This window comes from Achroia grisella, unplaced genomic scaffold (genome assembly GCF_030625045.1).
Source record: "Achroia grisella isolate CSIRO2021 unplaced genomic scaffold, CSIRO_AGI_Agris_v1 utg109, whole genome shotgun sequence".
NCBI classification, from domain to species: Eukaryota; Metazoa; Arthropoda; class Insecta; order Lepidoptera; family Pyralidae; genus Achroia; species Achroia grisella.
In genome coordinates, this window is record NW_026712573.1 from 10047363 (window position 1) to 10071202 (window position 23840).

At 30.2% G+C, this 23840-nt stretch overlaps 1 protein-coding gene across 1 annotated transcript; it reads left to right on the forward strand.

The window, feature by feature from the left end:
- Positions 1 to 4012: 4012 nt before the first annotated feature.
- Positions 4013 to 21635, forward strand: LOC131844153 (facilitated trehalose transporter Tret1-like; the record flags this gene model as incomplete). The annotated part of the gene is made up of 3 exons (XM_059192957.1): positions 4013 to 4112; positions 4484 to 4907; positions 21525 to 21635. Coding segments are annotated over exons 1-3 (635 nt in total), but the record flags the coding sequence as incomplete, so codon positions are not given.
- Between the last annotated feature and the right edge of the window lie 2205 nt (positions 21636 to 23840).

The following is a 23840-nucleotide window of genomic DNA, read 5'->3' on the forward strand; positions in this document are numbered from 1 at the left end:
CCAGGGCGCGCATTGCATTATTAACAATATTGTTAATATGTGTGTCGAATATTAATTTAGAATCGAGTGTTATTCCTAAATCATTTATCTGCGATACTTTTTTTAGCTGTTGACCCTTAAGCAAATAATTATTATGAATAGAGTTAAGTTTGCGTGTAAATGTAACCGAAAAACACTTCGAAGGATTCAAATCTAACTTGTTAATGACGCAGTAGTTGTCTAGTCTATGTAAGTCAGACTGAATAGCTGCAATATCAGATAGATTTGATATTTTAGAAAAAATTTTCATGTCATCAGCAAAACACAGGAGTTTAGAGAAATGAAAGCATTTACTGATGTCATTGACGAAAATAATAAATAATAAAGGACTCAATAAGGAATCCTGAGGAATGCCGCTGGGGATAGAAACCCAGCTTGAAACATAATTATTGACTACAACAGCTTGAGAACGATTATCAATGTATGACGAGAACCATCTAAGAAGATCGCCCGATATTAAGTGATATTAAGTGAATACGGCCGATATATTACATGAATGGATTTCGGATATCAAGTCATTACGTGATGCCCGTAGTATCCCATAACTCAGTGCTATTTCGAAGTACTAAGATGACGTCTCGTAGCCTCTGTACTTTTCACTGCCATAGCCTGTAATTTTCACTGCTATTTACCCTCTAACCGAAACAGCCGACAAAGAAACCGCTATGCGAGTAGCTGAAATAGATTAGACCCACGCAGACGAATTTGTACATTCTTTACCTCAGTACTTCACATAATCATGCCTTTCCTGCATGTTTTATACAAGAAAAGGAACAAGAAAAATGTAGTATAATTGAATACCTCCTTCCTCCTCCTTGTGCTAGTGGGTTGTAAATGTATGCTGCTACATAATCAGGCGGCTTGAATTATTCATGCACAGTAAAATGTCCAGACAGGTGACGACATGGTGAGCCCGGCTGTAGAACACTGTAATATGGTAAAACGCAAAGGCAAGCTAACTCTCCATTGCATATTATTTTATCTTTATATTATTATTATCAATAAAAATAGACAGATTTATTTTTATACAATGGAGTCATTGTATAAAAATAAATCTGTCTATTTTTATTGATAATAATAATATAAAGACGCCAAACTGCAGTCACTGCTGCAGTTTGTTGGCAAGATATAGCTCAGTTTTCTTAATACCTACCTAAATACATATATATACATAAATACATATTTTTACAGAAATTTAACTATAATCCATGTACAATTTATTTTTTTAATACAGAATTATTCTTCTATTTATTTTTTTAACGTTACCTAAAAGTGCTTTTTAGTTTTGACTGCAGTACTGGTCTTATTGAAATTGAATTTTGTTGTGTCACATCTAAATTGTTGTATATATATATTTACATCTATTGGTGTATGATGAGTAATTTACTTTACTCGATGATTTTTTTTTTTTAATTTGTGGTACCTCGTTTTTTGTTGACTACAGACTAAACATATTTTAATCTAGATTTATTAAATTATAATTTATCTAATAAGTTATGTTCTTCTTTCAATGATAGAAATTAAGATTATTTTTGTTCAGTCACACAACTCAAATAGATGTATATTACAACTAATTGTGCATGAAATTCGTCGGCTATATATTAAAAAATATAGCCGACGAATAAATCCGTTCAATAGTTTTTGCGTGAAATAAGAATAGGAAACACCCGCCCATACTCACAAATTTTTGTTTATAATAGTAGTAAGACAACAAATACAATAATAGGACCACAAAAATAACTAAAAGGTAAAATAAAACAATATATTTGTAACAATAGATAATTCAGTATTTTTATATATCCTTTCGACGCAATAAATAAATTAGCAAGTGTTTAATCATAAACAATAAAACCACTTGATAATTTTTAATTTGTCAATTACAAATGTAAATTTATTTGAATGTAAAAAAAACTTTAGTGGAGAACGATAAAAGCGTTCCTTCATTCAGGGTTCCATACTTTCAAGGTAATTCTTGGTATACCTAATATTATGATATAGTTTATAAAGTAAAAAAAATAACTATTCTTATATAAAGGGAGGAATAGCAAACAAGATGACTGCCATTGTGCCATAAGTGGTAACAGCTTTTATACATTAATATTATCGAATATACTTACATGTGTAACTAATGCTAATTTAATCATTTCTATTATTATTTAAAATTATAGCCATCATAATATTAACAACAGTTACAATTCTAAAATAACAACAGCCGTCTACCTCTTTCTCTATTTTCTTCATATGCAATGAAATAAAATAGAAATTTTTTTATTCAAATAAACCAACATTTTAGCACTTTTGAATAAAATATGTTTGATTAATACAAACAATTAAAAACTAAATATGTTCCAGGAAAGTCGGAAAATTATATTATATATATATATATTCTTTTTAACTAATATTTAAAAAAGTGTATATATTCAATTTTTTATGAATATTATTCATACTGTTTAATTATCGAAACGAAAATAAAATAAGTAAATTAAATTAACGTAACTTTATATTGGCATATTCTTTTACTTCATTTTAGCTCCATTTTAATTTATTGGAAACTGAATATTCTATGACTTTACAATAATGTAAGTATTACGAGAATTTTAAATATTAAATAGTAGTGAATAACAGATGTAAATAAAAACATCTATCTATTTGTCAAATAAAATAATAATAATTTAATTTCTGTCAATTTAATTTTTCTGTTACATTCTTAACATTACGAACAATTCACCATCTGAAAGAGTCTACATAGAAAACATTAATGGTATTCAACATTAGATTGGTAACGCTACGTTATTCAATATCCACATAGAATATCTAAATGTCTAAATATTATATAAAAATAACAGAATTCAGAATACGGAATCCTCGATTAAATAGTTTTTCTTTACCACTGTGCACGGAAAAACATGTTGTTAAACAATACTTTTTTATAATTAATTACATTGCTTCATTAGCATGTAATTTCTTGTGACGTTCACACTGGTTTTTGTACATATATACATTTAGTAAATATAGGAAAATGAATTTCGATGCTGAAATAAAACCTTTTCTAAGACAGGTACGTAATGTAAAATTATTTACATATAAAAAACATGTGTTACTATTATTTTCATCCGTACATTTTCTCAGAACTACAGTAACACTTAATGTCAATTCCTTCAAGGTTATAATTGTTAATAGAGTTTTATTTATTTTATAACTAATTTCACGCACAAGTCATTATCTAATAATTGTGGTATCCTTTATCTGTTATTATTGCTGTACAAGGCATACCCTTATATCCCGTAAATTTAAAATTTGTCGATATTTGCAACACAGTTTTATACTTCTGTGAATATCATCGTTTCTTTAGTAAATTAGTACACATGTTTTCTGTATTAAGTAAATAAATAAATAAAAAATAAATAAATTTCACTGCCAAATCTCACCCTTTAAATGGAACAAAACTTCTAAAACAAACTGCTGAGCGGTAAAAATAAAGAAGGAAAATTATGTCTACGTGGGTATGTCAGCAGCAAAGCAGCTTAGTTTGTAAGCTGTATTTTGTTTAAAGGACTGGATGAGTCAGTGAAATTACAGGTTATTATAGGTACAGAGCCATGAGATCTTAGACCTCGGGAATTGATGAATTATAAATGAATACAAGAGTCGGATGATAATGTATTCTTATTAAAGAATTAAAGAATTGATTTAAACCAAAAACAAAGTTATAATAATAACATATTAAACGTAAACAACTACATTAGTTTACAAAAAACTGTGTTGCAGTTATTTGCTTATATTATGTTCATAGTTCATAAACAATGCTTATAACTTACTCATGGTAATTCGTCGGCTTGTTATCGATTTAAATTAGGTACATACATAAAAAGTAATAAAATAATCTACAAACATGCTAGCACTGTAGCTGAACCAATTACAGATGTCTTGACATTTTCAGTGTTTAGTGACAGCAGGTGTATCGCTTTGCATAATGGAGCACAGTTTAGTAGTCTCATTTACAGGAGTACTGGTACCACAACTACGCAATGAGACATATTTAGATATCAATCAAAATGTTGAATCTTGGATTGGTGAGTATGCAATTAGAATTGGGAGTGCTAAGAAAATTAATTATAAGCTTAATATTACTGTAACTATAGACTTAATAAATAAGTGTTTATAGATCTATATACAAATATTTAGAACTGTTATATCACAATTTCGATCCACGAGTAACATTAGAACGAAGACGAACAAAAAACTTGCATACAAAAATAATGATGTAAGAGTGATGAGATTAAATGAGTGAGGTATTTGCAGTTTTACCGAATAGCACTAACTTATGTCAAATGCTAAGAAATAATAAAGCCTAGAAAGAATATTAATAATTTTATAGCTTACTTATTTAAAGATCATCTATGAATTTGACAATACTTCACTATACAATATTATTTTCTTTCAGCATCTATTCATGGCACTTCTATATTTCTCGGTGCATTAATAACACCATTCATAATGTATAGATATGGCAGAAGGAAGGCTAACCTCATCAATGCTATTATAATGATTGTGGGTTGGCTCTGCGTAATGTTAGCTCCCGGAACCAACATGATCTTATTTGGGAGATTTATCCAAGGCATTGCACTTGGTATTTCCAGCTTATCTTCTGCAATGCTAGTGGGCGAATACACATCGCCGAAATACCGAGGGGCATTCTTAACAGCAATGACTTTAACAATTTCAATTGGGAACTTAATAATCCATACATTAGGGTCCTTTCTTCCTTGGCGTACAACAGCTATGATTTGCTTGGGTATCACAATAGTTGATTTGATTGTAATTATAATATCTCCTGAGTCTCCTGTATTCTTGGCTGCGCGAGGCAGGTATGATGAGTGTAGACAAGTATTTCACTGGCTTCGAGGTACAAACGAAAATCAAGAACTAGAGGTAATGATCAAAGATCGCATACTAAATAGAAACGTTATATGTCATGAAAAGGCTAAATCAATTATAAATAAAATTAGTAGTATTATAATTTGTGTGAAAGATCCTGTATTTTTTAAGCCGTTATTTGTAATGTTACATGTAGATGTAATAAATATTTGGTCTGGCGGTATAATGATGAATGTTTATGCAACTGATATATATCATAAAATCGTAGGAAGTCAAGTTAATATAGCAGCTCTTATGATTATAATGGATAGCGTTAGAATAATAGCATCATTCTGCGCTGTTTTCATCCATACAAAATTTAAACGTCGTTCCATGCTAATATTATTTATTACTTTAAATATTATTATATATTTTTTAATTGCTGCCAAGTCTTATTTTATTGACAAACAAGGGAAAACATCGAATTATCCTACAGTAGGTACTGGACTTGTTATATTTCATATGTTCATTGCCGGTGCTGGAGCACAACCTCTGACAAATACAATAGCAGGTGAAATTTTACCTTTACGGTATAAAGGAATACATAGTATGATGTCTACAATATTTATTTCTATTAATGTCACTGTAAAAATGAAAACACTGCCATATTTGTTTGCATGTGTAGAATTATCGGGTGCCTATTGTATTTATAGTGGAATAATAGCTTATGCAATGATAGTAGCAGTTAGTATGATGCCAGAAACTAATGGAAAGTCTCTTTTTAACATCGAAAAGAGTTGGAAGAAAATAAGCGAAGAATCATGTTTTACAAAACCATTATCTACATGGAATCAAGTTGATTGAATATTTTATAAAAATAAGAAATTTAAGAAAGGAATTTCATAAACTATCAGAAGAATAAGAATTATTTCAGCTGAATTGTTACTAGTAAGAATAAATGGTGAGTTAAGTAGATGGACTACACAAATTGGATGCCATAATTTATTAATGCTATTGTACGATACATATATGCCAACTATAAAATAAATTCGACTAATATTCATCTTTTAGTTAAATTTTAAAATTAACTTAAAATTACGAATATCTATAGCTGTACTGACAGCCTCCAACAGATAGCTGAGTAGGAAAAGAAGTAGAGTAAGAAAGAACGACTGGTGAAGTTAAGTCTTATAGTATGTAGGCAAGCGAATCCTTAAAACTACACCCGGATCTGAAGTCCCAGACGCTGCTCGAAGTTTCCCTCTATGCCACATAATGGACCCGGCCCCCGCATAGTAAATCCATTGATTGCTAAGAAATTCGTCTCTCAGTTCATTTTCCAATTAAAACAAAATATTGTATTCCGTTTCAAGTTATGTTTCAATTATATTTTTATCTTTTAATGCTGTTGTTACTTATCTTTGAAAGTACTTTCATTTTGGCTTTGTATTTCTGTATTAATATTTTTTATTTCTACCCAGAAGATATGTATAAAATATTATACCTAAGTTCCTAGAAATATATATATATATATATATATATATATGAGCTATTAAATTACATTTAATCATTATTTGTCTTACAACTGTATAACAATTTACCAGTTTCTGAGAGAATTTCCATATTCATGAAATACCTAACTGCAATTGTAGTGTTTTCAGAGTTCGTCAGTGTACTTAGCTTTGTGATGGAACCTTTGTAGTAAGAGAAGTTTGTAGTTTGCCAGTATGGTAATTAAAACTAATCTAGATAATTACAAAGCAACTAAGAATTACGGTTTAACAGTTGAAATTAGGTACTATTATAATTATAAGAGCAAAACGTGATATATTAGACAACCAATTTACTGCAATATCTAAAGCTAAAAGAATAATGAAAAGAATATGAATTCACAATTTCATACGAATAAATATTTTGTACCAAGAAAGTAATTTATTTTGCACTTTAATATTTTAAAAATTGCTCTTCTTAGTCGCTGCCTCATATTTATAGGTATATCAATATTGTTATTAAAATTTGAAAGAAGATTTCAAAATGTATTGACTTGTTTCATTATTAATTATCTGTACAATACTCGAGAGAAAGTATACAGTATTCCAACGTCCAGCAATTGTATATACATTAATTATTTTTCTACGGTTTTCAAGTATATTGTCAACATTTTTATTATATTATTATTTTACACTGACATTATACCCCGGTATTGCATGGGTACAAATATTGTAGTGATATCTTATTTCAGCCGATTTGTTTCTACAGATTTTGTTGAGATAAAAATAGTAATGGTTACTCCCACTCTCATATTATTATATCATTACAAAATGGTAGTTTATTTATAAGTGTAGTTAGATTTACTTCATTGGGACAAAAAAAAAAAACTATAGTATACTATATATATATATATAGTATGTATTACTAAGTTCCTATGAGTTATTATTGAATAATATTGTTTCTAAAACAAATTTAAATTCATTAAAGCGTGGCCGAACTTGGAAAAATCGTTGTTGCAATTTAAATCGAAGCAATTAATTTCGAAGGTCCAAGTTAATGCTTCGGAAAATTCTAAATTAAACGAACCATCGCTATTGTAAGAAAACACGCAGGGAAATTTCCAATGTTATTTAAAAATTATAATTCAATCTCAAAACATACCAATTGAGGGTAGTCAGAAGCATTCGCTATAATTGACGTTAAGGTGTAACAAAGTCACGATGACAAGTCAACATTTCATTGAGTATATTTGATAAACACTGTTTTATGCTTTTTTCGCTGTTGTAATAAAATGTAATCTAAATAGGACTTTGTTTTCTGCATTTAACTTCCCCGTTATACATGTAAAGCCAACATTATACTAAAAGGAGTCAGCCGATTTCCTTTCAGAACCGCAGAAAATTCCTGGTATCTTGACAGGTTTCCGGAACGACCTCACTATTCCGAGGATTTGTGCTTCTGTTTCGAAGCAACCCCAATATAGAGGACTTTTGATTGTAGTTCTTTTAGTATATAGATTGAACTGTGTTTTCCAAGTGATATGTGTATTTGTTTATTGAAGTTAAATATTCTACACGGTTGTTTATGGGTATGTTTGAATCCAACACGGCAAGAGAATCATCTCTAATATTAATTTAAAATGAAAGCGTAGTAGACACGCGTTCATTCTAAATTAATATTACCAGTAGTAGTAAGTAGTAATATTACCAGTGAGATAATTTAAAATGTAAATTCATAAACAAAGTCTTTTTTGTAATAACTATGTTTGAAGCAATATTTGTAGTCTATGGTAAAGGCAGTATAAACCAATAAGCCATAATACTACGGGTACAACCTAACATGGGGCAGTGAATTCAGGGTTTGGAGGCATAACAATACATGAGGTATCATAGACATCAAAAAACTATATGATGACCATGGTATTATTCGTATCTATAGGTAAAGTTGCCGCTTATCATTGGGTATCTTAGTCATTAGCTTGTTTGTCATACCAATTAGGTATATAAAAAAGAATTAAAAAGTAAATATATTAATTTTCTCTCAATTTCTAATGTAACGTATAAAGATAAAACGTATTTGGTCACTACGAAATAAGCCCAGGACAGCTGATATGTCTTGACATTTATTTGGTTTCCTTGATAAGCAGGTAATCTCGATAGATGGCGGACTATTTCGATATTGGCAATAACGCGACTTGCCTGGGGCGGTACTTCGGTATAAGTGATAAAATACGAGCGAATAAATAAAAAAATATCTAACTAAAATGACTAGTAAAATAAAGTACAAATATAGAGAAACTATTAAATCCTTATCTTATAGGGAGACTCTTTTTATTTAGAATAAATTATAATCAAATACTACTTTAATCTGGTATAACTAATGTAGCAATATTACAAAAAATATTTGATTTTATAATGACTTTGATTATTTATATAATCCTGCATCATACAAATAACTAAACAACAAAATCAAAGTCAGTTTAATCTATTGAAAATCAGTCAAAAACAAACACAAAACTTCATAACAAAATTTCATTGCACAAATTAGCCCGGACGAAAATGAAAGCCAGGGCAACATTAACATAAATTAATGTTACCTTTTTGGGGCCTCATGTTTCTACCAACTCTCATAAAATTTGATTTACATGCATCTATTTGGAATGAAGGATATAGGCTACTTTTCATACATCCCGGTCACGGGAACGAAGTTGTGGATAAAAGTTATTTTTTATTTATTTAGGAAGACCAACATAAAATAAGTGGTTTAAATGTAGAAATACTTCTGTAACACAGCATAAAAAGTATTTTTATTAGAATTATTAACTACTAGAATTAAAATGACAAAATCGCAAAAGTGCGAATCGATATGCATAATAATCTGAATGAGGTAGCGTTTGTGTATGTTAACAAACAAACATACTCATTGGTACAAGTGTACACACACACTGTACGAGGAATTGAACCAGCGAACGTTGATAGTAAAGAACGATGGCTAAATCAAAAATATAATATAATATCCCACTATCGAAAATATAATAATTGATTATGAGAAATATGCAGAAGAATCCTGAATCAAAACAGGATATCATTTGGTGGTGAAACAATAAAGTTAGACAGAATATTAACAACAGCAACAACACACCGTATATTGTGTGCAATTGTTTAAGAAGCTCCTGATAATTCGACGCTGTTACACGACGCTTGTAGCGCAAATATCAGAAGCTCCTTAACAATATTATCAAAGTAAATAGCTCTGTTACGTAATGTGTGCAAATGTAAACATCAATGAAAAAGTTTAATACAGAATATCAACAAGCTGTATATACTATTATATCTTAAACTACAAACCAATAAGTTCATGACTTGTACCACAAGTTGGGCCTCAGTCATATGGCGAAATTAGGTCGAGCCACGAGAATCGAGGCGAATTCTCTATAAAAATGTAATAGACGCCACTTGAGACCCGCGGACCGTTCTCTGATAGGTTATTACACGTGTTCATTGGGGTATAAAGTTGTATAACTATTGTTTTATGATTAGAGGTACTCGTTACTAATATACTTTTGGTAGTTGCTTGATAATTTGGTTTTCGTTGAGATAAGTATACTGATTTTGGTAGTTTTTAGTATATATCTATATGTATACATATATGATTTATATGATTTTAAAACGGTTGCTTATTTTAGGGATATTTAATACGTTTGCATACATCATATAGTAAAAGTAATATTTTAGTATACAAAATACTTACATAAAAATATTTACAGACTGATAATAGTTCAGACGATTGAAGCCAGGGTAGGCAGCTAGTGAATGATATGGCATATATATACTCAAAAAAATGAATGAGTCATCAGATCGAGAAAAAGAATTTCAGTTTTACATTTTGTTGTGTTTTACATTTATTCATACTTCATTATGGTTCTACCTCCAGCAGCTTAATGGTGTTTTTTTTTAATGGATGACAATGGAATGGTACTGTCTGTCTGCGATAACGGTTTACGCTGGCAGGGCACCAGTGGAGGATGATAAATGAACATGAGGTCAGGTCAGTTAATCCATTGAGACAAATTCACAGCACAATGGTGTTCCAGATTGAAGGCTGAGATATGGAAGTTAAATACAGGGGCGTATCATCTTAGTCTACCTAAAGAAAAATCTAGCATAAAAATATATTCTGTGACATCATATCATAACGCTTCCTACAAACCTGAACAGCACCGTGATGGCGCTATCCACTTTCTGTTTATTTATTTATTTAAACTTTAATGCATAAATACAATATATAAATGTACATATGGCGAACTTATCACCTAAGGGGGTTCTCTACCGGTCAACCATAAGGCAAACTGAGAAGTTAGTCAGCGGCGCATTATAGTTTATAAACATTTACGTAGTAACGTTTAGTAGGCCACCAGTTTGTCATTATAATTAAATGAAGTAATCTTCAAATATAACAAAAGACTGTTTGCCATCTGTCCACACTATGCATTATTTTCTACACAAGAAATCGTGAGAAAATCTGTAAGTGTGAATTAACCTATACAACTGTACCAATATTACAGATTGTCGTGAAGGTCTTAATCAAAACTGTTTGCCAATGAATGGGTATTAGATTAATCCAAATTAAAATATTAATAGACAAATCAAACAGCGACTTAACCTACGCCTTCGTCGGATTCAATCAGCCCACCCGGCGTAATCACCTCTAGATAGGGTTACCAACCTAAAACTTCTTACGCAGGAGACAAAAATCTCATTTATCTTCAATTTGGTTTTCAATCTTTGTACCTATTATATTTTTGTTACTGCAGTTGCTAATCTTAAATTTTTCTCGTCTCATACAAAGAAGACTAAAGCCTAGTATGTTGGCTCAATAAAGGTCTTCTAACATGTCCGTATATCGATTTTTTTAACGATTACTAAATTTAGGATTATTACTTACTAAGCTGTATAGAGTAATTGAAATAGGTGCAATCTTAGATACTAATATTATAAATGCGAAAGTTTGTGAGTAGGGATGATGAAACTACTGAACAGATTTTGATTACACTTTACAATAACATAGCTTATTCATAATAGCTATAATTTAAAAAGATATTATGCACATTGGGTGATATATGCGTGCGCGACTATGTCTGCATCACACTTATATGGGTGATATAGCTAGCAAAAAATAATAAAAAAACATGGCTGCATGAATGAGACATTGTCTCATGTAATGGTATAGATAATTCGGTCTTAACACAAACATTTTCATTCTATGTAATATTTAATTGACATCACACTGATGGTAAAGTGGTAGTCGTCACCTAAACATGAATAGCATCACATACATCACACCTTCACGTGACACCCGTAAATTCTGCATTGCCATTTCGGAGAACTACGATACATGACTTTGTATACATTAATTTAGTTACCGTATCTCCCCCTTGCATCAAATCATATGCTTACAAAGTAACCGTCTGCGAATAAATCGCCTACATAACAGCTGCGTCTTTATCGTCTACCTTGGTAATATATGTTACTCGTATATACATTGCTCGCTTTCATAACTGGACCAGTCGCCTGTAAGACCAAAAAATGGTGTTCCAAATCAAACCAATGGATCCCCTGCCGTGTTGTGCGGCTTAATAAATCGTATTATACTCTGATTAATTTTCCCTTTAATAATAAAAGGAGAAAGAAAACCATGTGTTACAGACATAATAATACTCAACATTTTAGCTTTATCTCGTCTCTAAATTACTAAAGAATATAACCATGATGACCATTTATAAAAGACGCCATGTTGGAAAATGCAGTCGGATGGAGCGTGATTTATTTTACATATTTAACATTTATATATGTTATTTCGCGCAATAGATTTAATGTATTAACAAGTTATTACGTATTGTATTATACAATAGCTTATGAGAAGTTTAATTTTAAACTTAGAAAGTTATTAAAGTAAATAATAATTGATCTGGCTGCCACAGAAAACGTAATACGTGCCTTATACATAAGCAAATCTATTATAACAGACTTTAACAGTACATTTATATTCACAACCTACTACTGACTGACAAATACTACGCGTAACTTGCGTTTAACTTAATGACAAGTACCTGCGATCAGTTTCCAGATGCAACTGCGTTATACTTATATGCGTTCAACGTTTCAGTAAACTATCTCGATCGTGCATTAAGGTCACATTAATTATATTAATAAACGGTAAACCAACTTATCGATTACCTACATTACGTGCCGTGTCGTCTAATATTATCTTAAATGCCTGTGATATTCATCTATATCAATGACTGCTTAACTAAACTCCCAACCTGTGACTCGGTGTGAGTGAGATGGAATGGTCCTCTCGAGTGAGTGCGACAAAACATATATAATAAATAATTTTCATTTGATGCTATTGTTACAATAAAAAATAATTATCTTCTGATTTGATTCATAATTTTTTACGGGTAACAAGTGTTCACAATTAATATTGTTTATGACAGATAAATTTTGTTCTATTTAATACTTGGCGCAAAGTTATATTATATTGAACCTCAACTGTCCTTACCCTGTCAAAATATATCATTGACATAGATAGATTCACTTATTATCACTTTATTAACACATATATAATTGCGCCACATTGTTATCCATTCATACGTAGTAGGCGGATTGCGCGATACAGTTATCTCTGGTATAAAATATTAAACAATTATAACATAAGCCTTGCATCTTTGCATATCCCACCGGTCCTTTTTTCGCTTGAATACTCTGCAATCGGTTAGGAAATGAGCGGAAAAATAAGAATATACTATCTGGTTTCGATGTAGTGGTAAAAATAGGTCGACTGTATCAATCAATCTTTTTGTGGGGTACGGACTCTGATTTTTTATACTGTGAGCACGATCACCATCTCAGCTTCCTGAGATATCTAACACTCACTGATATCATACCACTGGGCAACATTGTAATAAATTACGTAAATAATCTAATTGATTGAGTGCAAGTAACGTTGCAATCGTTATTTATTTTAACAGAAAAATTAATTTCATGATGATAAAAAGTAGGTAATGGACTTAATCATTTGTTAGGTGCTGTATGATGACATGAGGTCCCTAATGAATTTATATATGTGTTGCCGATCAACGGTTATACGTTTTATGAAATTTAAATCATAATATATAAAATATCTGAATTGCAACATGTATTATTTCTAATAAATTTTTATAACCATTTTTATATGGTAACATCGTGGTGTGGACATCAAACGCATAGTAGACGAGGTAGTCAATTTTATAAAATAGTAACATAGTAGAGCAGGTTTAATTACTATTTTGCCTGTTCGTCTGACGACAGTAAAGAACCTCAATGTCGGGAATTGCTCTGCTCAACCACTGTTCCACATGAGACTGCGCCTTCCTCCGGCTGCTAATAGGTGGACATCTAGACGGACACCATCGTCTTCTTCAAACTTCCAGCTTTTTGTCGATCAGCTATATATATATATATATATATGCGTCGAGTTAACGACGTAGATTCTTTGGTAACAACCGATTCATTCTTGATAGTATATAATTTTACGGTCATGAACAATATCACTGCGAGCCGTGTTTAGCGGGGCTCGGTACTACCATGCGGCTTGAGCCGAGCACTGTTCACTAGCACTATCTAACCTGTCGCACAACTTATTGCGTTCTTTTATTGTGAGTTTATCGCGGGGAGGTGTTACAAACATGATTGTACTCACTGTACACTGGTGTAGATTTGGGTCGAAGGATCAGATTATAAGGGATGAAAATAAAAGATATTGTAGTTTAAAACTAGACGTGCAACAAGCCGCGTTCGCGTTGGTTGGTGGGAAGCTACTAAGCAATTAGGTGGGGAGGCTTGCATACGGACAGTACGGCGGGTCATTGCACATACCTGTACCTTTAATAAAAATCATACGTAGGTGCGTAATACAGGTATACATACAATTCTAAACAATAGGGCAAAACAAGAACATCTTAAGAGGAACATGACATAAAAATATACAATAAATTATATATAAGTAGTGCGTCGCTTACAATCCCAGTAGAATGGAATGGGGAATCAATCGGACCACTCATTGTCCAATATAATTATAGCAATAGAACATTTGTAATTAAAAATAAAAATACGATGGTTGTGATTTTTAATAATAAATTTATATTAATTGATGATGGATTTTGATTAATCTGCCGTGACATTTGTACTTTGCCGATATTCAGCTTCTATTCATAAATGTATTAAAACAACACAGCATTCGTGCGATGGAATTAATTTCTTTTGTCAAAAGCTGTATTTCGTTATTAATTGAAGTTAGAAATATTTACCACAGACAATTCATTCGAAATTTAGTTAAACGATGGAGGCTTCTGTACATACTATTATATATTTTGTGATTATAAATAAATAAATAATCCTGGACAATTAACACAGCGCCATCTAGTCTCACAGTAAACAAAGCTTGTTATATAGGTACTAAACAACTGATATTAATTTTATTTTCTATTTTATATATTTAGGTAATCAACAGCTTATACAATTTATACACATTATATAGTATTACATAAAGTCAATAATATATACCTCACAAAATGTGTGAGCAGAGGGAGAAGCAATACGAAGTATAACAACATTATACACAAGTTTATTATTTAAAATTAAATACCTACTTAGACATTAAAATTTACGTTAGAAATTAAATACATATATAATTTACAATATACATATATAATTTTAAGTGTCATAAAAATATCGGGAGCTCATAAATAATATAATTATGGTAAATATCCCTCTTATGAATATAAAGTACAATTATAAAAACTCTATCTTAAACTTCTATTTATTTGGTTATATAATATTACTTGTTTGATAAATTATATTATTATTATCTACCTATAGTCCATACACAAATTGAAATAGATAAGACCAACTTGTTCAAAATTTACTAATTTGCGCAAGTAAGAACACAAAAGATAAAAAAATAAGCTCAGTGTAGAACATTGCTCAGATTATAAAATCATTACTTTCAAATCGGGTTACCTTATTGATTGCTTTACGTTATATTACATTTTTAATAAATTTTGAACATCTCGTCTATTCAGAAACAGTAAATAAAGTTAAATTATTTTTCTTTTGCCATCACTTTTATGAATCAAAATTATTGAAACCAAACAATGTAGTATAAAATTATTTTCTATTCATACTAATATTACAACTGTTAAAGTTTGTCTAGTTAATACCTTTTGAGGACTAAACAGCTGAACGTCTGCCGGACGGAAGTAAGTTATATTTTGCCTCAAAAAAGCTGACGAAGACGTAGCAACTAATAGTAAATTATAAATATTAGTTTTTTTTTATTTTATGAAACCTAACTCACCATCCTCTCCAGAGAAACACATTAAACAATTAAAACTCTTGTCGTATCAAATCGCGACTGAAATTGTTAATATATATAGAGGTACAAAGATTTAGACACAACAGAAGAGAAACAAATATAACAAAAAAAAAAATTAAGAAAACCATCTCGTATTAAAAGTATTTTATTAAACCCTATTAATACCCTATTAGTACCTATTAATAGACAATATGCTACGTTAAATAATACCAATAGTTAAAGTATCTAGATATTTAAGATACAAAACTGAAGTGTCCCACCCAGCATCTGTCCGGTGATTGGATTCCTGATGAAATTGCTTCGTCTACCGAACGATTTAATATTTATACCTCAGACAACTAGGTATCTATTACCTACGAGATTTTACTTGCAAAGTAATTTCAATATATTTTTGTAGAAATTCAATTAAATTTATTTCTGTAACTTACAATTTTGCATAGTAGTCTTGTACTCTACATATAGACCACAAAATATTACTATTGGTTATTGACTTATTATTCGTTAATAAAATAATGGATCTAAACCGTACCTTTGCTACGTTGGTCCAATACTAACACCAAAATGAGAATGTTGTTATTCGCGCTGTCGCGCTGTTAATGGTACCGAATAAGAGTAACCCTTTAAAATGCTGAATAGAAATACAATTAACTACCTTATCAGGGTTTACAGTTGAGAGTGCATATCAATTTAAATTATAGAATAAATTATTAATGCTACGATACGTAATAATTATTACATGAAACATTTATACTTTTTATTGTATATTTGACATAAGTTCAAAATATTGTAGATTTTTCTAACAGTTTCATTCTTCACTTTTCTCTTCAGCTCTTATCATAAGAAACATACCCAGAATAAGTAATCATTATATTCGATTATTTATTCTAGTTGTGATTTTTATAGTTAAAGATTTTTGTACAGATTAGCAAGTAAATAAATGCACTGTGTTTTTAACTATCTTAGACTTTGGTTAAAATAGTCTGTGCGAGTACCTCTGTAAACCTATTACTGTTTGGTAATATATATGTTAGAAAAATAGAAATAATAGATACACTCATGATCTCGCAGCTAGTGTAATGGAATCTATAATTGAATTTCTGATGAAACTACTACTGCGTTATTGGAATTATTTAATATTTGCAGAATATCATTCGATACTTTCATTTGCAATATCTTTTATATTACTTTCAAAGATGTTTATTTCATTCATATTAAGCAAGAATAGAGTAAATAATTTTCAATATAACACTCCGATATATTTTTAGTCATGTAATTACATTTTTTATTTTTTATTAATTCTTAACACTAACTGTGGTGTCGAATTCAAAATACAAAATTATAATCTAAATCTAAAATCATATTTTACTTCAGTAGATATTATTATAAAATACCTAACACGCACAAATTATATTATTACCGATACTGCTATTATAAATGGGTATTATATTATATATCTACATATTTCATTCAACTACTTAATCTTGTTTACCAAAATTTTCAAATTCAAATTACATATAAATTTAAAACTACACATTAATATTACATTAAGTATAAATTTATTAGATATAATAATAATAATATGATTTATTTATTTCTCCTCACAAATATGATGGCAAAAATACATGTAGTATTTTTTATAGTAAAATACTTAAATTTATTATTTTATATAATCAACCATTGAAGTGACTTCTTGAAATAAAATTGTGATAGTAACGATCAAATTTATTCGATCATAAAGTACTATTATTGAGGACGGCGCGGCGTAGCGATTTTATCAAAAATCCCAGCTTTCCTTACCCTATCGGCCATATATTCTTATTATGATTTAGTATCAATAAATTTGTAGAACAAAATAATATTACGGGATGATTTAGTGATTTACTACCGTAACTCGTCAGTTCTAATTATATTAATATCATAACAATATTGTCACATATTACTATTTATGTATTGAAATTGTATTTAAAATATGATTGTTAGTTTGTTTGTCCTCTGATTTGCTTAACTACTCAACCAATCATCATGAAATTTAGCAAATAATTGCGCCTAATTATTTACATAAAACTGTCACAGAAAAGAATCACTCACCAAAAATCGCAGAGCATGTTAGGAATACCGGTTGAAACATAATAAATACACATAATATTATAAAACAAATACCTCATTGATACATAAACATTGTACATTAATATAACATTAATGTATGTAACGGTAATGTAAGACAGGTTGCGTCTTCTTAATTTGCCAAAACGATTCGCAAGCTTCTGAATTCGCAATCGGAACACAAAAGGCTTGGGTGGAACATAAATATTTTAACGACATTAGAAAGCGAATAGTGATTCACGAGCCGATATTTCGAACGGTTCGGTAATGTTGTATTTTTTTGTTTTTAAGTATTGACCCGTAAAGATTATTAACTTATATTTAAATATTTAACCCTTTATAATAAACAAAATATGCATAAGAGCAATAAATAAAACCTGTCCCATTAATTCAGATCTCTTCTCATTTTATTAAATCTGGTAATTGTTTTTTTCATTTTCTAACATTTTTTTAATTATTTCGAAAGTTAAAAAAGCCGATGGTAAGCGATAACCGTTACCTATACTACGAATTTCACCATGTGACACCAATGCTAAGGTGCCTATAATCCTGTTTAGATATAGATGTATGTAGGGCACCTTACAACCGAATCAGCTTACAAATCAATCAACCAAACAAGCAAACCAACACGGATGCAGCTGTTTTATCCACGTATCTCTGCTCTGTTTATAGCTATGACGATTTTGAGAAGCTGTTCAAAGAACTATTCTTTGTATAGTACAAAATTATATCGGTGACTTTCTCGTGACATTGAATGACTAGGGTTTTAAATAACAAACAAATTCACTTTACCATTTTTTCAAAGTTTGTTAAAGACAACGTAAACAAAAGCGTTAGTAACTTGTTAGTATTTTTTCCAGTTACAGTATCAAGTTCTTAGTAACTGCCTATCTACTATATCATAGAATTATAATTGTTGTTCTACGGATAAACATGGTATTTACGTATAATTATAATAATAATAATATGTTGCCATCTCCTCTCCTTAAGAGGGGGAGATGAGAATTTTTATAATATATTTATTTCACAAAAATATAATACATATTAGTAGATAATTCTATTATATATGTAATATAAATAAGTCCTTTTCTTTTAAGCTATTTTTTAGCTTAATGCACCGTGAAAGTCGTAATATATATTTTTTAATTAACTCCGTTCATATAATTACCGATTAATACACCCACGGACTCGTTTTATTTATCAACCCATGTGCGTTAACAGTTTGTACAGATTCCAATGCTTCATTTAAGGATTCTTGAGTTGGATTCCGAAGGCAAACTTAGCAATATCGCGCTCTCCTTAAGTATTTTTATATTAATTTGTCTGAGCGGATCACTTGGAATTTTGCGCTATTTAGCAGTGGCATTTCGATTATTAGAATTTCTTTCTGAGCTCAATTGAATGAAATTGAATAGCTGAATATTCATTGTTTTTTATTACATATTCATGTTTCACTTTTAATATGAAAGCGAAAAAATATTTTTTTTTGTCATCTGCAAAATTTCAACTATTATTCTTGGAATTTTTGAACTTATTTATAAAATCGAATATCGCTATATTTTATATTGTTATTTTTTTATATTTTAGGAGCCCTTTATATTCAAATTTTATTTGAGTAATGCCCACGGCTCAACAGAATGCAGATAAACTTTATGTTGTAATAAAAATTATCTTAATTATAAGTTTTCTATATAAAAAAATTTACATATTCTGTAAATAAACATTTATCTCACTTGGTAAGAGTGTTAATCAGTTACGACGCTTATCAACTATACAATTTCATTATTATTTAATAAAACTATATTTTAAGATTTTTTTTAAACCTTAAGTTATGTGGTTACTAAATAAGTAAAGGAAAAAAGGAACTAAATTTATTTTCTAATTTTCACTTTTGTTTTTCATGAAATTAGGTTCAGTTTTATGAGCATTATACCTAGCTTTGGACTTCGGTATACTATATAAGCTCATATAATAATAATATTTCTGTAATCTATAAAAAGATTTAATACTTAATACACCTTTAGGGCTGCAGATGCGAAATTACTTTCTAGAGCTACGTGGGATCTGAAGCTACATTATTAAGGTTTTATTATATATTGAGTTCTATAAAGTCATCACTTATGGAGTTGTAAGGTAAAAAAGGTGGGTGTAAAAAATTGAAAAATCATATTAATGCTAGCAAATTTAAACAGCAGGATATATTTGTTAACATTAAAAAACATACAAAAAATATAAATACATATTTTTTGTATGTAAAGTAGTTAGTATATGTGAGAAGAGAAGTTTAGTAGATGTAGAGTAAGTTAAGGATTATTATTCTACAACCGTAACACGGCTTAAACAAATGCTTCGTGGTTTGAAATATGAAAGCCTGAAGTACCTGTGATGACTGTTTACAAAGTTTATCTTTAGGTCTACAAAACGGAAATAGACTTTGTAATATATTGTGGTTGCACTAAATATTCTACGCTAATGTTTGTTTGTTGGAATTGGACTGTTGACCCTATTACCAGCAATGTACCATGTCGAGTTGACATCCAAGTCATTCTCCGTTAGCGCAAGCTAGTGAACCATTCCATAATAATTCATTAGCTGTCAGCTGTCAAAATTACATTAACAAAGATCAATCACAGGACTTCCCAAACATAAAAGATAAAGGGCTATAGTGTCCGAGTCCAATAATTGGCTCCTTCGTAGATGAGAGGTTAGAAAAAAGGGTGTGAATTACAGCCCACGCTGTTAAAACTTTCCTATATTATTAAAACTGAATATTATTATAGGATACATCATTATTATAACAATACTCTGTCCTATACAAGTCAGTATATAAATTCATTGAATCGTGAAATTGAGTTCATGTTTGCATTTAATTTAATTTGTGGATTGCGGATTTAAAATTAAAAAGTTTGTAGGTTATATAACCTAAAACTCAGATGAACCGGCAAGTATAAATTTAGACTTCAATAAATCCGACGAATCTCCCACATAGTCCGACATCCATCTTAATTATTCGTTATCATTAATCATATAATTCTGATCAACATTTATTTAAATGAAAAACACGTAACTTTCTTGCTCATTGTTCTTGTGATGAGTCTGCGTTCCGAATGATTGGTAGAATAAAAAAAGTATGATTATTTTATTATTATATATTCTATTATATTATTAGAATATATCATTCTAATAATGTGATATAAAAAGTGCTTATATTAAGTTTATTTGAATAAAGATTTTATCTCTTTTCATAAAACACTCTCACTCAATCATTTAAAACAAAACTTTATTAAAATTCTCTTTAAAAGACTCAAGATTATTTCAGGCACAATATCATTCTCCATAAATATACTATTGTAAACCACGCTTTTTTAGAAACTATTTTATGAACTTTAATTTTAAAATCGACAGAATTAATATAGGATAAATACATATTAGAATAAAAGGAATTTTGAATTTATTGAATAATAATGAATTTTGAATGAAAAACATTTAGAATAAAATTATATCAGAAATTGCATATATCGCTTAAACATATACAAAATATCAGTTAATATAATTACCGCTCGTATTTTAAGTGAGCTGTAAATCAGAATACAGTCCAAACGGGCTTTGATCATTCACAGGGAAATAGCTGAAAGCGACAGGTTTCATGAAAGGCTGAATAAACCAGACATTTCCATGATTTGCCATACTTGGACATTGGAGAGGCTTCAAGGGGATCGATTGTTGGACAGGTAAGTATTTGTAGAGGACAGATTAAATAGGGACATACGGACAGATAGGTCGGTGAAGTTGTTTATAACTAATACCTGTTCAGATAAAGTTACGGTATATTTACAATATATATGTATTATGTTGTATATAGCACAGCTATTCATCGCTATAGGCATAAAACCACATGTTTTTATAGATATTTAATTATTACGACGGCCTCGGTGGTCTAGAGGTTTAGCACACCGCTTTACTTCTAATGGTCGCCGGTTCGATTCCTCGCAAGCACAAAAATTTGTATTCATGAGTATAACTGTTTGTATCGATTTGGGTGTTTTCTATGTATAATATGTATGTATTTACGAAAAAAATATATATGGGTTTGTATCAGTTATGCTTGCCCATAACACAAGCTTTAGCTAGCTTAACTTGGGTCTAGATGGCACAGTGTGAATTATCCTAATATTATTATTACTATTAATTTTAAAATATTATTATATATATATATATATATATATATATATATATATATATACGTAGAATTAGTAAAAATCTATAATTAGTAATACACAACGTGGTAAGATCCCGTGATTTTTACTAATAATGACTGAGTCAAGTTTAAAACAGTAAATATTATTATAGTCCAATAATTGTACATTATTGATTCAAAAGCCAGTACTATAAAATGTTTAAATAATGAATATAGTAATAAATAAAGTAATAATTCTTTTTTTTAATATCTCTATCCCATATCAATAAACTATTATGAAACGACCATAAGAGTTATTTTTTTTTCGGACTACTCTAATGCTGTTGGCCGCAGCTGGCCTTTACAGCTTCACCGGACGTTAGGGAGCGACTGCAGATGGCACTCCAAACCCGCGGAAGGACTTATGGAGTGGCTGAAGGCCAACTCTTGCCTGACGGATACGACTTTAGTCTGAGGGCACCACTAGGGGTTCGAACCTCGGCTCAGGCCGTCGTAATTTCGATCCCCGTTTGAATTGGACGGGGGATCGATCGGAGGGGTATCATAATAGAATTTTCGGCATTGTAAACAAAGGCCTGTATACATCTTTCACGGCCATCTATACACTACCTATATCTTATATTGCGACTTGTTTATGTAATTGGAAAAGCAAACAAGCTGACGACCTACCTGATTTTATATATACACTGCTGTGCCCGCGGTTTCATCCGCGTGAAATATACAGCCTATATGTTAATCTGATGTATAAGCTATATCATTGTAAAGTTTAATCAAAATGTTTTCAATAGTTTTCGCATGAAAGGATAATAAACATCCGTACTTACAAACTTTAGCATTTATAATATTAATAAGATATTTATCTACACATCTCTACATATAAATAAAATTGGAGTATCTGTTTGTAATATTGAAATAACCGTTTTTTACTACTCTCTGGTTACTATCATCTATACATATACGTTTTTACTACATGAATATAAACTCTGAAATGGCTGGACCGATTTTGACGGGACTTTTTTTAGTAGGTAGCTGATGTAATAAGGAGTAACTTAGGCTACTTTTATTAAAGACAAATAAATCGCGACGAAGTCGCGAGAACAGCTAGTCTATAATATATGTATAAAGCTACATTTAAGATGAACATATAGAACTCATAAGATTAAGATTATTATCAGCAACCCGTGATAACACACATGTGTTATCATTTCTGAAGACTAAAATTTCATGCCTTCACATCCAATATTTTTATGACTACTCGTACCCTACAAACGAAGCAGCTTACAAAGTAAACTCTCTGCCAGCTGAAATAAATGTAATTGAGATACCAATACAGACGACTATTTACAGTCTCCTCCAGTTTTTTTAGTTCATCCCTAGTAAATTGTAATATATACATGTGCTAAGTATGAGTCATGTAATTATTTTATCTCTTTCATTGGTCGGTTCGTCCATGATTAAAGCAAACAGGGAGGGTTAAAAGGGTCACTGTTTGTTGTATGGAGGGTTAGACGGGACATTTGCGTCATCGTCAAAAACAAAAACAGTAGATACCTCGCTATTACTGGTATCTATACTAATATTGTATCCGTGTAAAGTACTGTTTGTTGCCTTTTGAATGGATCTTAATAAAAATTGTATATGTTATAAAGATTCGTCGACATTGAAATCCATTTTTCGCTGTTATAAAATTCTGAAATGGAGATCAGAAATTAGATATAATAACATTCTTAGAAAATGT